Raw genomic sequence first — 17,086 nt, forward strand, 5'->3', positions numbered from 1 at the left:
TACTCTGCCTTTACTGAACCTCTATTCTACCTTTACTGAACCTCTATTCTACCTCTACTCTGCCTTTACTGAACCTCTATTCTACCTTTACTGAACCTCTATTCTACCTCTATTCTACCTTTACTGAACCTCTATTCTACCTCTACTCTGCCTTTACTGAACCTCTATTCTACCTCTACTCTACCTTTACTGAACCTCTATTCTACCTTTACTGAACCTCTATTCTACCTCTACTCTACCTTTACTGAACCTCTACTCTACCTTTACTGAACCTCTATTCTCCCTCTACTCTACCTTTACTGAACCTCTATTCTCCCTCTACTCTGCCTTTACTGAACCTCTATTCCACCTCTACTCTACCTTTACTGAACCTCTATTCTACCTCTACTCTACCTTTACTGAACCTCTATTCTACCTCTACTCTACCTTTACTGAACCTCTATTCTACCTCTACTCTGCCTTTACTGAAGCTCTATTCTACCTCTACTCTACCTTTACTGAACCTCTATTCTACCTCTACTCTACCTTTACTGAACCTCTATTCTACATCTACTCTGCCTTTACTGAACCTCTATTCTACATCTACTCTGCCTTTACTGAACCTCTATTCTACCTCTCCTCTGCCTTTACTGAACCTCTATTCTACCTCTCCTCTACCTTTACTGAACCTCTATTCTACCTCTACTCTACCTTTACTGAACCTCTATTCTACCTCTACTCTACCTTTACTGAACCTCTATTCTACCTCTACTCTGCCTTTACTGAACCTCTATTCTACCTCTACTCTACCTTTACTGAACCTCTATTCTACCTCTACTCTACCTTTACTGAACCTCTATTCTACATCTACTCTGCCTTTACTGAACCTCTATTCTACCTCTCCTCTGCCTTTACTGAACCTCTATTCTACCTCTCCTCTACCTTTACTGAACCTCTATTCTACCTCTACTCTACCTTTACTGAACCTCTATTCTACCTCTACTCTACCTTTACTGAACCTCTATTCTCCCTCTACTCTGCCTTCCTCTGGCCCGCGGAGTGGGAGGGATGGAGCAGTGAATGATAGAACACTCAGGCACGGTCAGTTCTAGAACACTCAGGCACGGTCAGTTCTAGAATCCTAGACCGGCAGCAGTCCTGAACACTCTAGAACACGGATGGGACTAATCTCTCAGTTGGTTCAGGAAAGAGAACGGCACAAGAGCAACAAGAAAACGTTTATTCTGAGTAAACCTCCCACAGTCCTCTTCATCCTAGATTAAAGGAACATTATGACTACAGTATGACATCATCATCATCATCATGTACACATGGACTGGTTGCTCACAGTGGAGAAAGACTTTATACAGAGATGGTTGTTTACAATTAGAGACCACTAGAGGGAGTAAGAGGAACAAATAAAACGTCCCATGAACAAGGTAAAGATTGATTATTTGTGAATCAATTGTGATGAACAGAATCAGATGGGAGAAACATTAAAGCGATGATTCCACCTCCTCCACTCAAGTTGACAATGGAGCGTAAAGAGTTGAATATCTGATATCAGGCCAGAGAAACGTTGCTTCATTAGAGAAATGTAGAGTGTTTGCGTTTCCGCAGTGGTCCATGTTTCTGAGTTATGTGCAGCCTACGTGGTAAATGTTTAAGTCCACATTAAACTCGGCCATAAAAAGACCTGGAAATATATAAACTATATCAAAGCACAATATATACAGTGTTTATCAGGACAGTAAATGTAAATCAATTAAAAAAAAGAATACTTTCACACGGTATTTTACAAGGAGAAAATGCCAGTCATCGTATATACAAAGTGTTCATGATTGTCATTTAGTGCAAAAGAAAGAGCTTGAGAGAAACATAAATAGCCTCGCAATTTGTTGGAAGCTTCCAGAAATTTTCCATTCAGGCTTTCCTGAACCCCCCCCCCCATCCCCCCCCCCCCCTTCCCCACACACACACACACACACACACACACACACACACACACACACACACACACACACAAACACACACACACACACACACACACACACACACACACACACACACAGGAGAGTCTGTTTTGGTGACTGGTCTGGGCTTTAGGATTCTACTGCACAGGAATAAACACAACTACCCCATCCTGAACCTCTACCCCCCTGGTGGGCAGAAGCGTGTCCTCTGAGTGAACGGACTGTCTGACCACGCCTCAGACGCCAGCCTGTGGTGATGATAATCTGGGACTGGAAGGCTCAATGTTCTAGAATGGTCATATTCCAGAACGGAGACAGTTCCAGAGCGTGTTCTAGAATGGTCATATTCCAGAACGGAGACAGTTCCAGAGCGTGTTCTAGAATGTTCATATTCCAGAACGGAGACAGTTCCAGAGCGTGTTCTAGAATGGTCATATTCCAGAATGGAGACAGTTCCAGAGCGTGTTCTAGAATGGTCATATTCCAGAACGGAGACAGTTCCAGAGCGTGTTCTAGAATGGTCATATTCCAGAACGGAGACAGTTCCAGAGCGTGTTCTAGAACTCCTCTGATGTTGTAAAGTAGTCTGGTCAAGGGGGGTGTGGTGACACTGGTCGTGGTTCGGTGGAGTTGAGTTAGTTTGCTGGGATAATAGATAGATAGACTTTCCTTAGATAGCTTTTCCTTCACTGTTCTTCAGAACAGGCCCTCCGATGCAAAAAACAGTGAAAAAAAGACATTTTTATATCAAGATGAAGAAGATATAAAAGTCCAGTACAGAAGTCCCCCTTGCAGGGTGTACAGAGTGCTTTTGTCCATCCCCATGGCGATGTGTTGGCGTCCTCATCATGACGTCAGATCTCTGAGAAGTGGTGTGTATCTCAGAAGCAGCCCCTGCAGCGTTAGTGGGGGGACCCCGGGTGTGCTCCAGGGCCGAGCTGCCGTGCTGTGCTGTGTCCTCCCGGCCTCCAGTGGGCGCTGTGCTACGGTGCCAGGCTCTGTTACCTCCTGCCCATCTCGTTCTGCCGGAGGAACTGGACGTTGCTGCTGCTGTCCGCCAGCTCCGGGTACTGCTCCACCGGGAGCACGTAGAAGCCGTCGTACCCGGACACCCTGCCGGTGGCCATCAGCTGCTGCCTCTCTCCGTCGGCCCAGGCCCTGCCCCCCTCCCGGCCCTCCCTGGCCCGCGCCTGCTCCCTCCCCCACGCCCCCGCCAGCGCCCTCTGGTGGGCGGCCTCCAGCAGCCGCGCCCGCTCCTTCTCCAGCACCTCCCCGGCCGCCAGGCCGTAGCGCACGCTCAGCGACAGCGCCGCCGTGTGGATCTCCACTGTCACGCCGCGCCGGGAGCGTCCGCTGACGGTGACGTTGACGCCGTTGTCCAGCGACTTGCGTCCGCTGCTCACGCCCAGGGCCAGCAGGTCGCTGTCGGCCAATCCCAGCTTCACAAAATGGTGGCAGTCGCGCCCGTCCAGCGTGTAGTAGAGCCCTTCCAGGTAGATGGCGCCGCTGAGCACCTGGGCGACCTTCCGGCTGTCCTCTGCGGCTAGCGCCGACACGCTCGTGGTCACGTGGCCGTCGCGGATCGCCAGCTGCATGCCCCGCCCCACGACGGCGGACGCCTTGGAGCCGAACCAGTAGCCGGGCTTGTCTCCGCGCGTGCGAGGGTGCTTGTCCAGGAGTCGGCCCTCCAGCGCCATGAAGGCCTGGTTGTGACGCTCTGCAGCGTACTGGACACCGGTCGACACCTGGAGGCACAACAGTCAGTACGTGCGTGTGAGAGAAAGAGCATGCGTGCGAGTGAGTGTGTGTGTTACGTGTAACATGTACATGTACAGTATGTGGTGGTGTGTGTGTGTGTGTGTGCGTGTGTGTGTGGGTGTGTTGTGTGTGTGTGTGTGTGTGTGTGTGTGTGTGTTCATTAGCCCACCTGTGTGGTTTCACAGTGCTGCGTGGCCAGCAGCTCGTATGGGGGGTCGGAGAAGTAGAGGGGTTGCCGTGGGAACCCCGGGATGATGTTACTGAGCTGGAAGCCAAACATCACCAGCCAACTCTTCACATCTGGAACACACAGACCAGGCATTCAACCTGCTAGAACCATCCACTGACCCCATAGAACCAGCTGTTATCAACCCAGAGATGGGAGTCTTGAAAATGTTCAATGAAAGATGGCACGGAGAGAAACGGGAATAATCCCATATCTAAAGTGAGACATTTTCTCATCTCCTTCTCAACTGAGCTTTTATCTTTGAATTGGATCTTTGAAAGATCACAATTTTTGTATTTAGTGGAGTAAACCTACTTCTTAAGTCACCACTACACCACGGACGATCTCATAGCTGTGACCTAGCTAACAGTTAACATTGCTACCCACCTGGGACATAGCTAACATGGCTACCCAATAGCTAACATGGCTGACCTAGCTAACAACTGACATGGCTACCCAACTGTGACCTAGCTGACAGCTAACACAACTACACAGCTCTCACATAGCTAACAGCTAACAAGGCTACCCACTTGTGACCTGGCTAACAGCTAGCACAACTACCCAACTGTGACCTGGCTAACAGCTAGCACAACTACCCACCTGTGACCTGGGTAACAGCTAACATGGCTACCCACCTGTGACCTAGCTAACAGCTAACATGGCTACCCGCCTGTGACCTGGCTAACAGCTAACATGGCTACCCACCTGTGACCTGGCTAACAGCTAACATGGCTACCCACCTGTGACCTGGCTAACAGCTAACATGGCTACCCACCTGTGACCTAGCTAACAGCTAACATGGCTACCCACCTGTGACCTGGCTAACAGCTAACATGGCTACCTACCTGTGACCTGGCTAACAGCTAACATGGCTAACAGCTAACATGGCTACCCACCTGTCCCTAGCTAACAGCTAACATGGCTACCCACCTGTGACCTAGCTAACAGCTAACATGGCTACCCACCTGCGACCTGGCTAACAGCTAACATGGCTACCCACCTGTGACCTAGCTAACAGCTAAGATGGCTACCCACCTGTGACCTGGCTAACAGCTAACATGGCTACCCACCTGTGACCTGGCTAACAGCTAACATGGCTTCCCACCTGTGACCTGGCTAACAGCTAACATGGCTACCCACCTGTCCCTAGCTAACAGCTAACATGGCTACCTACCTGTGACCTGGCTAACAGCTAACATGGCTACCCACCTGTGACCTGGCTAACAGCTAACATGGCTTGGCTACCCACCTGTGACCTGGCTAACAGCTAACATGGCTACCTACCTGTGACCTGGCTAACAGCTAACATGGCTACCCACCTGTCCCTAGCTAACAGCTAACATGGCTACCCACCTGTGACCTGGCTAACAGCTAACATGGCTTCCCACCTGTGACCTGGCTAACAGCTAACATGGCTACCCACCTGTGACCTGGCTAACAGCTAACATGGCTTCCCACCTGTGACCTGGCTAACAGCTAACATGGCTACCCACCTGTCCCTAGCTAACAGCTAACATGGCTACCTACCTGTGACCTGGCTAACAGCTAACATGGCTACCCACCTGTGACCTGGCTAACAGCTAACATGGCTTGGCTACCCACCTGTGACCTGGCTAACAGCTAACATGGCTACCTACCTGTGACCTGGCTAACAGCTAACATGGCTACCCACCTGTCCCTAGCTAACAGCTAACATGGCTACCCACCTGTGACCTAGCTAACAGCTAACATGGCTACCCACCTGTGACCTGGCTAACAGCTAACATGGCTACCCACCTGTGACCTGGCTAACAGCTAACATGGCTACCCACCTGTGACCTGGCTAACAGCTAACATGGCTACCCACCTGTGACCTGGCTAACAGCTAACATGGCTACCCACCTGTGACCTAGCTAACAGCTAACATGGCTACCCACCTGTGACCTGGCTAACAGCTAACATGGCTACCCACCTGTCCCTAGCTAACAGCTAACATGGCTACCTACCTGTGACCTGGCTAACAGCTAACATGGCTACCCGCCTGTGACCTGGCTAACAGCTAACATGGCTACCCGCCTGTGACCTAGCTAACAGCTAACATGGCTACCCACCTGTCCCTAGCTAACAGCTAACATGGCTACCTACCTGTGACCTGGCTAACAGCTAACATGGCTACCCACCTGTGACCTGGCTAACAGCTAACATGGCTACCTACCTGTGACCTGGCTAACAGCTAACATGGCTACCCACCTGTCCCTAGTTAACAGCTAACATGGCTACCCACCTGTGACCTGGCTAACAGCTAACATGGCTACCCACCTGTGACCTGGCTAACAGCTAACATGGCTACCCACCTGTGACCTGGCTAACAGCTAACATGGCTACCCACCTGTGACCTGGCTAACAGCTAACATGGCTACCCACCTGTCCCTAGCTAACAGCTAACATGGCTACCTACCTGTGACCTGGCTAACAGCTAACATGGCTACCCGCCTGTGACCTGGCTAACAGCTAACATGGCTACCCGCCTGTGACCTAGCTAACAGCTAACATGGCTACCCACCTGTCCCTAGCTAACAGCTAACATGGCTACCTACCTGTGACCTGGCTAACAGCTAACATGGCTACCCACCTGTGACCTGGCTAACAGCTAACATGGCTACCCACCTGTGACCTGGCTAACAGCTAACATGGCTACCCACCTGTGACCTGGCTAACAGCTAACACGGCTACCCACCTGTGACCTGGCTAACAGCTAACATGGCTACCCACCTGTGACCTGACTAACAGCTAACATGGCTACCCACCTGTGACCTAGCTAACAGCTAACATGGCTACCCACCTGTGACCTGGCTAACAGCTAACATGGCTCCCCACCTGTGACCTAGCTAACAGCTAACATGGCTACCCACCTGTGACCTAGCTAACAGCTAACATGGCTACCCACCTGTGACGTAGCTCTTGACGTCCAGCATGTCGCTGAGAGGGTTGTTGTTCTTGAACATGTACAGGTTAAAGGGGGCGGGATCTCGGGCCACCCTGGGCAGGAGGGTGTGGTCGGGGGAGGTCCAGCGGCCCGCCAACACGTCATAATCCCGCCTGGCGAAGTGGACCAGCTTGGTGAGCGGGTCGTAGAGGCCGCCGTGGAACCCGATCACCAGGGGGAAATCCACGTTGGAGTCGTGATAGAGCTCGCCGTAGGCCGTGTACTGGAGCTGCTTCACCATCTGCCCGTTGCTGCTGAAGATGGCGAGCGGCGTGCCCGTGTTGTCGGAGGCGATGTAGTACTCCTCGCCACCCGTCACCTCCATGGCGAACAAGTGACCCTGCAGAAGGAGGGAGGGAGCGGGGTGGTGAGCGCTAAGGAAACATGGTCAAAACTTCATTGGCTATATGGATGGGTGGATGATCGATGGATGATAAATGGATGAATTGACAGAATAGCCTGGTCAGGAGAGAACAACAGAGTTCGGGTCAATAACATTTAAATAAATGGTAAATGGACGGCACTTATATAGTGCTTTTCCACCTTAGAGGCACTCAAAGCGCTTTACAATGGCCTCTCATTCACCCATTCACACAACAATGGCGGTAGCTGCCATGCAAGGTGCTAACCTGCTCATTAGGAGCAATTTGGGGTTAGTTGTCTTGCTCAAGGACACTTCGACATGTGGACAGTCAGAGCTGGGATTCAAACCACTGACCCTTCGATCACTGAACGACCCGCTCTACCAACTGAGCTACAGCCGCCCCAGAGCGATGAATGGATGGACAGACAGACAGACAGACAGACAGACAGACAGACAGACAGACAGAAAGAAAGAAAGAAAGAAAGAAAGAAAGAAAGAAAGATTCTCAGCCCACCTGTAGGTCGTAGTAGAACGCCGTGATCTCTCCTCCTGAGTGGTTGTACAGGTGAGTGATGCGTGCTGGGTAATTCAGGTCGGCATAGAAGAACTGCATGTGCTCCCCGTCCCCTGTCCTCCGGGAGACACGCCTCCCCAGCCCGTCGTAGCGGTAGCGGACGCTCCACCCCCCGGCCGCACGGCCGTACGCCCGCTCCAGCAGCCCGTTGGAGTTGTAGTCGAACGCGTCGCCGCCACGCTGACTCAGCACGCCGTCCTCGTCCACCCTGTACTGGACGTCGCCCAGCCGCGTGATGCGGTCGCGCAGGTCGTAGCGCAGGGGGAGGAGCCTGGCGCTGTTGCCGGGGTTGAGCAGGTGCAAGTTGCCGTTGAGGTCGTAGCTGTAGCGCCAGGTGGACCAGTCGTTGACCTTTACCCCGACCAGCTGTCCGTCGCCGTCGTACTCGTAGCGGTACTGCGTGGTGTTGGCGTACGGCCCGATCTTCAGCTCCCTCTTGATCACCCGGCCCATGCTGTCATACTGAACCGTCATCCAGTACATCAGCGATCGGAAAATCTCGTACTGCACCTTTAATGAGCAGAGAAAGAGGAGGAAAGAGGTTACACACACTGCACCTTTAATGAGCAGAGAAAGAGGAGGAAAGACACACACACACTGCACCTTTAATGAGCAGAGAAAGAGGAGGAAAGAAACACACACACTGCACCTTTAATGAGCAGAGAAAGAGGAGGAAAGAGGTTACACACACACTGCACCTTTAATGAGCAGAGAAAGAGGAGGAAAGAGGTTACACACACTGCACCTTTAATGAGCAGAGAAAGAGGAGGAAAGAGGTTACACACACACTGCACCTTTAATGAGCAGAGAAAGAGGAGGAAAGACACACACACACTGCACCTTTAATGAGCAGAGAAAGAGGAGGAAAGAGGTTACACACACACTGCACCTTTAATGAGCAGAGAAAGAGGAGGAAAGAGGTTACACACACACTGCACCTTTAATGAGCAGAGAAAGAGGAGGAAAGAGGTTACACACACACTGCACCTTTAATGAGCAGAGAAAGAGGAGGAAAGAGGTTACACACACACGTCCATACGTTTACCATACAGTAGATGGTTACACACACACGTCCATACGTTTACCACACAGTAGATGGTTACACACACACGTCCATACGTTTACCACACAGTAGATGGTTACACACACACGTCCATACGTTTACCACACAGTAGATGGTTACACACACACGTCCATACGTTTACCATACAGTAGATGGTTACACACACACGTCCATACGTTTACCACACAGTAGATGGTTACACACACACGTCCATACGTTTACCATACAGTAGATGGTTACACACACACGTCCATACGTTTACCACACAGTAGATGGTTACACACACACGTCCATACGTTTACCACACAGTAGATGGTTACACACACACGTCCATACGTTTACCACACAGTAGATGGTTACACACACACGTCCATACGTTTACCATACAGTAGATGGTTACACACACACGTCCATACGTTTACCACACAGTAGATGGTTACACACACACGTCCATACGTTTACCACACAGTAGATGGTTACACACACACGTCCATACGTTTACCACACAGTAGATGGTTACACACACACGTCCATACGTTTACCACACAGTAGATGGTTACACACACACGTCCATACGTTTACCACACAGTAGATGGTTACACACACACGTCCATACGTTTACCACACAGTAGATGGTTACACACACACGTCCATACGTTTACCACACAGTAGATGGTTACACACACACATCCATACGTTTACCACACAGTAGATGGTTACACACACACGTCCATACGTTTACCACACAGTCGATGGTTACACACACGTCCATACGTTTACCACACAGTAGATGGTTACACACACACGTCCATACGTTTACCACACAGTAGATGGTTACACACACACGTCCATACGTTTACCACACAGTAGATGGTTACACACACACGTCCATACGTTTACCACACAGTAGATGGTTACACACACGTCCATACGTTTACCACACAGTAGATGGTTACACACACACGTCCATACGTTTACCACACAGTAGATGGTTACACACACACGTCCATACGTTTACCACACAGTAGATGGTTACACACACACGTCCATACGTTTACCACACAGTAGATGGTTACACACACACGTCCATACGTTTACCACACAGTAGATGGTTACACACACACGTCCATACGTTTACCACACAGTAGATGGTTACACACATATGGGGGGTGAAATGTGCCATTTCTTACCGCACGGAGCGAACTGAGCTGCATACGGAGCTGACAAACGTACGCACGTACGTGAGTGAAATCCATTCGACTCCCATTGTATTTGATAGGAGGACTGACGTGACTCACGACATTTTGTCCTAGCGACGGCGGCGGCCTGAAGTAAGTCAGCAATGTGTGCATGGGTCACGGCATTCGCGTGGCTCTCGTTAGCTCCCGTAATTATGGCCCGTGTGGATTTGCTAACTGAGAAGACAAACCTGACGAACGTCGCTACTTGACCACGAGTGGTATTGAGGAACGTCGCCGTCACCATCAGGTTACTTAAGCTGCTAGTTGTCTTGTCAGCTCTGATATGGCTAGCCAGCCTCCGTCCAGTGAGATCAGTGATATGACAACTTAACGTTAGATTATTGAGCCTAAATAATAGCAGGCTACTAACAGATAACCTGGTTAATATATGTTATTATTCCTACTATTGTGCTTACTGTGTGTTGCTGACAAGATAAATTATGTTATATTATTATTGCCACCGTCATTTGGCTTAGCTTATGTTCTCCAGCCACGCCAAGTGCTGTGGTAGTAGCTAACTCACTGGTGTTATATTTATTTACATTGTCCCTGAATCCTGTCTAATATGTCTCCATCTGTGTTATGCACCATGGGCCGAAAGAAAATTCGTAGTATATTGTGAAGTAGGCTCCTTGGCAAAATAAATGTTTTTTGATCCTGATAGCCCAGTAGGCTTTCTGTCAGCCTCTTATGTCATAACCTGCTGTTTTTATTATTATTTCGTTTTACACTACATTTTATCTATATCCTATGTGTGTAGCCTAGTTGTGGCCTATATTATTCGTTTTTTTGTAACGAAATACATTAAATAAATGATGGTGCAGGAATGCAATGGTGCGGCGCAGCACACAAACAGGCAAATCATTCGACATAGTAAAATAATAACAACAACAATAACAATTAGGCTACAGATATAAAGGGACCTAAAGGGCAAAGGCAATGTTTTCTGTGCACTAAAGTAAGCTTAGGCTAGGCCTAACACGTTATACATACTGTATATAGCCTACCAGAAGTTTAGTGCCGTGCATTTATTAATCGGATAGCCTTTGTCTATAGGCGTATTTGACAGTCCTGGAAAAAGCCCTGATAGCCTACCAAAATGAAAAGAAAATCATTAGTGGCCGCTGTTGTCTGTATTTTGTTATTGTATTTTGGGGTCTGTGTGTAGTTGTAGCCATACTTATTATTCCTACAATGAAGTAGGCTACACCACCACCATTTCAGATTCAATCTCTGGTCTGAATGGGTAGGCTATGTATGGAAACATACTTTTTGGCGCGATCAGCTACAGCTCTCTAATCCAACTTGAACTTGTCTTTTTACAGTTTACTGAGTCTTTGTACAATAAAGCAATGGTTGCTATGGTTATGAAAAAGCGCACTCATGCCAGGGTATATGGTGCGTTCGTTTATAACTGGGAGGTGGCAAATTGAACTCGCACTTCCTCGTCGCAAATTCGGATATGTTTCTCAGCCCCCAGTTGCCGGCTGATGTCAATATCATATCATATCATCATCATATCATTCGCTATAGCTCGAATGCACACAGGTCGGAGGGAGGTATTTTGCCACTTGCGACTTGCCACGTCCGACCACAAACGAACGTAGCCTACCATTAAACAGCAACTACAGAAATGTAGGTTAGCCTACATGGATGCAAAGCATTAACGAGCAAAAAAGGAACTACTGGTCTCGCCGTCTCACTTGTAAAGTCGGGATAGCCACGTTAACTGACGGCGACGACGTGTTTACTCAGCTACTTTAGGGAATACAGTAGGACCCCACTCATCCGAACATAAGAGATCCGAACCTCCCGGTCTACCGGTAGAAAAGCCCACCAGCTATCTGGTTACTGGTGGGCTTTTCATTACAGTACTGTACCCTACTGTGAATAAAAACAGAACTGTATGTAGACCTACATGTTGCTTGTAGGCTGTAGTCTACTGTCACGTTTCATTTCTTTGTTACTTTAATGTCGAGCGCAAAACGCAAACGAGTCTGCTGCGCGAGAGCTGCATTCCTATAGCCAGAAAGCGCGTCAGCAACCTGAAGCAGAGGAGCATCGAGTCATTTTTCGTTCCCAGTTAATGGACTTCAGGAACACAGACGTGTTGTAAGCATGTAGATTAGCCTACTAGACCTACTGTATTTGTTAAATAATAGCCTACAGCCTAGGCCACGTTAGTCTACATCTGTTGTTTTAGAGACTTTCTTTTAGGCTACAATAGCCTAAGACGCGACAACTTGTCTGTCATTTCATTTATTTATTTATTGATTACCATTTGCTCTAATTGTTCTAATGTTGGGTTGTTTTAGGCTATACCATGTTGTTCTGCGAATACAGTAGCCTATCGATACAGCGTAAGCCTCATTTGAGAATAAAGTACTGTATTTGATCAAAGCACGCACTCAAGTGGAAATTCGGTTATTTTATTATAGGCTACCGGCCTATATGAGTTTCGTTGGCTATTTGATTGCAATTTTGATGCATTTTCACAAGTAATTAAGGGTATTTATTGGTCTATTATGAGATACAAACGACCTGCGGTCCCGTTGGGTTCGGATGAGTGGGGTCCTACTGTAGCACAAGTGCTCACGTAGCGACGTTAGCTACGTATGCGAATAGCACACGTGCTCAAGTAGCGACGTTAGCTACGTATGCGAATAGCACACGTGCTCAAGTACCCCCGGCCCTGACGAGCGTTTGCTGGGTTAGCTACGTTAGTGAATAGCACACGTGGTCACGTGGGGACGTTCGTCACGTGTGTCTGCTCAGTTAGCAAATAAGTGGCACTTTCCACCCCCCATACACACACACGTCCATACGTTTACCACACAGTAGATGGTTACACACACACGTCCATACGTTTACCACACAGTAGATGGTTACACACACACGTCCATACGTTTACCACACAGTAGATGGTTACACACACACGTCCATACGTTTACCACACAGTAGATGGTTACACACACACGTCCATACGTTTACCACACAGTAGATGGTTACACACACACATCCATACGTTTACCACACAGTAGATGGTTACACACACACGTCCATACGTTTACCACACAGTCGATGGTTACACACACGTCCATACGTTTACCACACAGTAGATGGTTACACACACACGTCCATACGTTTACCACACAGTAGATGGTTACACACACACGTCCATACGTTTACCACACAGTAGATGGTTACACACACGTCCATACGTTTACCACACAGTAGATGGTTACACACACACGTCCATACGTTTACCACACAGTAGATGGTTACACACACACGTCCATACGTTTACCACACAGTAGATGGTTACACACACGTCCATACGTTTACCACACAGTAGATGGTTACACACACACGTCCATACGTTTACCACACAGTAGATGGTTACACACACACGTCCATACGTTTACCACACAGTAGATGGTTACACACACACGTCCATACGTTTACCACACAGTAGATGGTTACACACACACGTCCATACGTTTACCACACAGTAGATGGTTACACACACACGTCCATACGTTTACCACACAGTAGATGGTTACACACACACGTCCATACGTTTACCACACAGTAGATGGTTACACACACACGTCCATACGTTTACCACACAGTAGATGGTTACACACACACGTCCATACGTTTACCACACAGTAGATGGTTACACACACACGTCCATACGTTTACCACACAGTAGATGGTTACACACACACGTCCATACGTTTACCACACAGTAGATGGTTACACACACACGTCCATACGTTTACCACACAGTAGATGGTTACACACACACGTCCATACGTTTACCACACAGTAGATGGTTACACACACACGTCCATACGTTTACCACACAGTAGATGGTTACACACACACGTCCATACGTTTACCACACAGTAGATGGTTACACACACACGTCCATACGTTTACCACACAGTAGATGGTTACACACACACGTCCATACGTTTACCACACAGTAGATGGTTACACACACACATCCATACGTTTACCACACAGTAGATGGTTACACACACACGTCCATACGTTTACCACACAGTCGATGGTTACACACACGTCCATACGTTTACCACACAGTAGATGGTTACACACACACGTCCATACGTTTACCACACAGTAGATGGTTACACACACACGTCCATACGTTTACCACACAGTAGATGGTTACACACACGTCCATACGTTTACCACACAGTAGATGGTTACACACACACGTCCATACGTTTACCACACAGTAGATGGTTACACACACACGTCCATACGTTTACCACACAGTAGATGGTTACACACACGTCCATACGTTTACCACACAGTAGATGGTTACACACACACGTCCATACGTTTACCACACAGTAGATGGTTACACACACACGTCCATACGTTTACCACACAGTAGATGGTTACACACACACGTCCATACGTTTACCACACAGTAGATGGTTACACACACACGTCCATACGTTTACCACACAGTAGATGGTTACACACACACGTCCATACGTTTACCACACAGTAGATGGTTACACACACACGTCCATACGTTTACCACACAGTAGATGGTTACACACACACGTCCATACGTTTACCACACAGTAGATGGTTACACACACACGTCCATACGTTTACCACACAGTAGATGGTTACACACACACGTCCATACGTTTACCACACAGTAGATGGTTACACACACACGTCCATACGTTTACCACACAGTAGATGGTTACACACACACGTCCATACGTTTACCACACAGTAGATGGTTACACACACACGTCCATACGTTTACCACACAGTAGAGGGTCACTTCAGTCATCATAAGAGAAATAAACACAGAAAGACAGCAACGCCTTGCATGCTGTTACATCCAGTTGAAGTGCTGAACATTATTATTCTCATGAGTGACCCTCAGCTAAGCACCTACAAGTTGGATGTGCATAATGATTCCAATTGTTAAAAACATTTGAACTGTAACAATTCATCTCATCACTGGCCGATGATATCCTCCTCTCCTTCATCCTCCTCTTCTCCATCCTCCTCTCCTCCACCCTCCTCTTCTCCATCCTCCTCTCCTCCACCCTCCTCTCCTCCACCCTCCTCTCCTTCATCCTCCTCTCCTCCACCCTCCTCTCCTCCACCCTCCTCTCCTCCACCCTCCTCTCCTCCATCCTCCTCTCCTCCACCCTCCTCTCCTCCATCCTCCTCTCCTCCATCCTCCTCTCCTTCATCCTCCTCTCCTCCACCCTCCTCTCCTCCACCCTCCTCTCCTCCACCCTCCTCTCCTCCATCCTCCTCTTCTCCATCCTCCTCTCCTCCACCCTCCTCTCCTTCATCCTCCTCTTCTCCATCCTCCTCTCCTCCATCCTCCTCTCCTCTATCCTCCTCCTCTCCTCCATCCTCCTCTCCTCCATCCTCCTCTCCTCCATCCTCCTCTCCTCCACCCTCCTCTCCTCCATCCTCCTCTCCTCCACCCTCCTCTCCTCCATCCTCCTCTCCTCCATCATCCTCCTCTCCTCCATCCTCCTCTCCTCCTCCATCCTCCTCTCCTCCACCCTCATCTCCTCCACCCTCCTCTCCTCCATCATCCTCCTCTCCTCTATCCTCCTCCTCTCCTCCATCCTCCTCTCCTCCACCCTCCTCTCCTCCATTCTCCTCCTCTCCTCCACTCACCTCCTTGATCCTGCCATGGGCGTCGAAGTGCTTGCTGAGCGTCATGACGGCGGTGGTGATGATCTGGTTGATGTCGTAGTAGATGATGCCAAACTTGCCGAAGTGCTCCACCTTCCCCGAGATGTCGTCGTAGCGGTACAGGTCCACGGGCAGCGGCGTCTCTCCGATCACGGGCTTGAGGCTGGCCACGCGGAAGCTGCTGTCATGGTAGGTGTAGTCAAACCTGGCGTTCACCATGCCCTCCTCGGAGAAGCGGTACATCTGTTTGTCCACCAGGGGGCCCACCTGTGGAGAAGAAGACAGGACTTCTGTCAAGCTGCTGTAAGTGGTCTGTAGGTCAGTCAGCTGGTCGGCTCCACTCCACCTCTTACCCCCCACCCCCCCACCCCTCTCTCATCCACCTACCCCCCCCCCTCTCTCTCACTCTCTCATCCACCTACCCACTCTCTCTCTCTCTCTCTCTCATCCACCTACCCCCCCCCCCCCCCTCTCTCTCATCCACCTATCCCCCCCCTCTCTCTCTCATCCACCTAACCCCCCCTCTCTCTCTCTCTCTCTCTCTCTCATCCACCTACCCCCCCTCCCCTCCCCCCCCCTCTCTCTCTCTCTCTCATCCACCCACCCCCCCTCCCCTCTCTCTCTCATCCACCTACCCCCCACCCCCCACCCCTCTCTCTCTCATCCACCTACCCCCCCCACCCCTCTCTCTCTCATCCACCTACCCCCCACCCCCCACCCCTCTCTCTCTCATCCACCTACCCCCCCCCCCCTCTCTCTCTCATCCAACTACCCCCCCACCCCTCTCTCTCTCTCTCTCTCTCTCATCCACCTACCCACCCTCTCTCTCTCTCTCTCTCATCCAACTACCCCCCCACCCCCCCTCTCTCTCTCATCCACCTATCCCCCCCCCCTCTCTCTCTCTCTCATCCACCTACCCCCCCCCACCCCTCTCTCTCTCTCTCTCTCTCTCATCCACCTACCCCCCCACCCCCTCTCTCTCTCTCTCATCCACCTACCCCCCCACCCCCCCTCTCTCTCTCATCCACCTACCCCCCCCCCTCTCTCTCTCTCTCTCATCCACCTACCCCCCCCACCCCTCTCTCTCTCTCATCCACCTACCCCCCCCCCCCACCCCTCTCTCTCTCATCCACCTACCCCCCCCCTCTCTCTCTCTCTCATCCACCTACCCCCCACCCCCCCACCCCTCTCTCTCTCATCCACCTACCCCCCCCCTCTCTCTCTC

General features: G+C 49.8%; 1 protein-coding gene across 1 annotated transcript in view; it reads right to left on the reverse strand.

The window, feature by feature from the left end:
* Window positions 1-2,953: 2,953 nt before the first annotated feature.
* Window positions 2,954-17,086, reverse strand: part of LOC311314462 (teneurin-2-like) — a gene marked incomplete at both ends in the record, with an annotated part of 269,840 nt that continues 255,707 nt past the window's right edge. Inside the window, 5 exons of the mRNA XM_084444824.1 lie at window positions 2,954-3,697; window positions 3,880-4,010; window positions 6,863-7,241; window positions 7,780-8,349; window positions 15,844-16,128. Of these exons, the coding sequence (XP_084300950.1) occupies window positions 2,954-3,697; window positions 3,880-4,010; window positions 6,863-7,241; window positions 7,780-8,349; window positions 15,844-16,128 (2,109 nt within the window). The remainder of the gene's footprint in view (window positions 3,698-3,879; window positions 4,011-6,862; window positions 7,242-7,779; window positions 8,350-15,843; window positions 16,129-17,086) is intronic.

This window comes from Borostomias antarcticus (genome assembly GCF_949987555.1).
Source record: "Borostomias antarcticus genome assembly, chromosome: 1".
In the NCBI taxonomy this organism is placed as follows: domain Eukaryota; kingdom Metazoa; phylum Chordata; class Actinopteri; order Stomiiformes; family Stomiidae; genus Borostomias; species Borostomias antarcticus.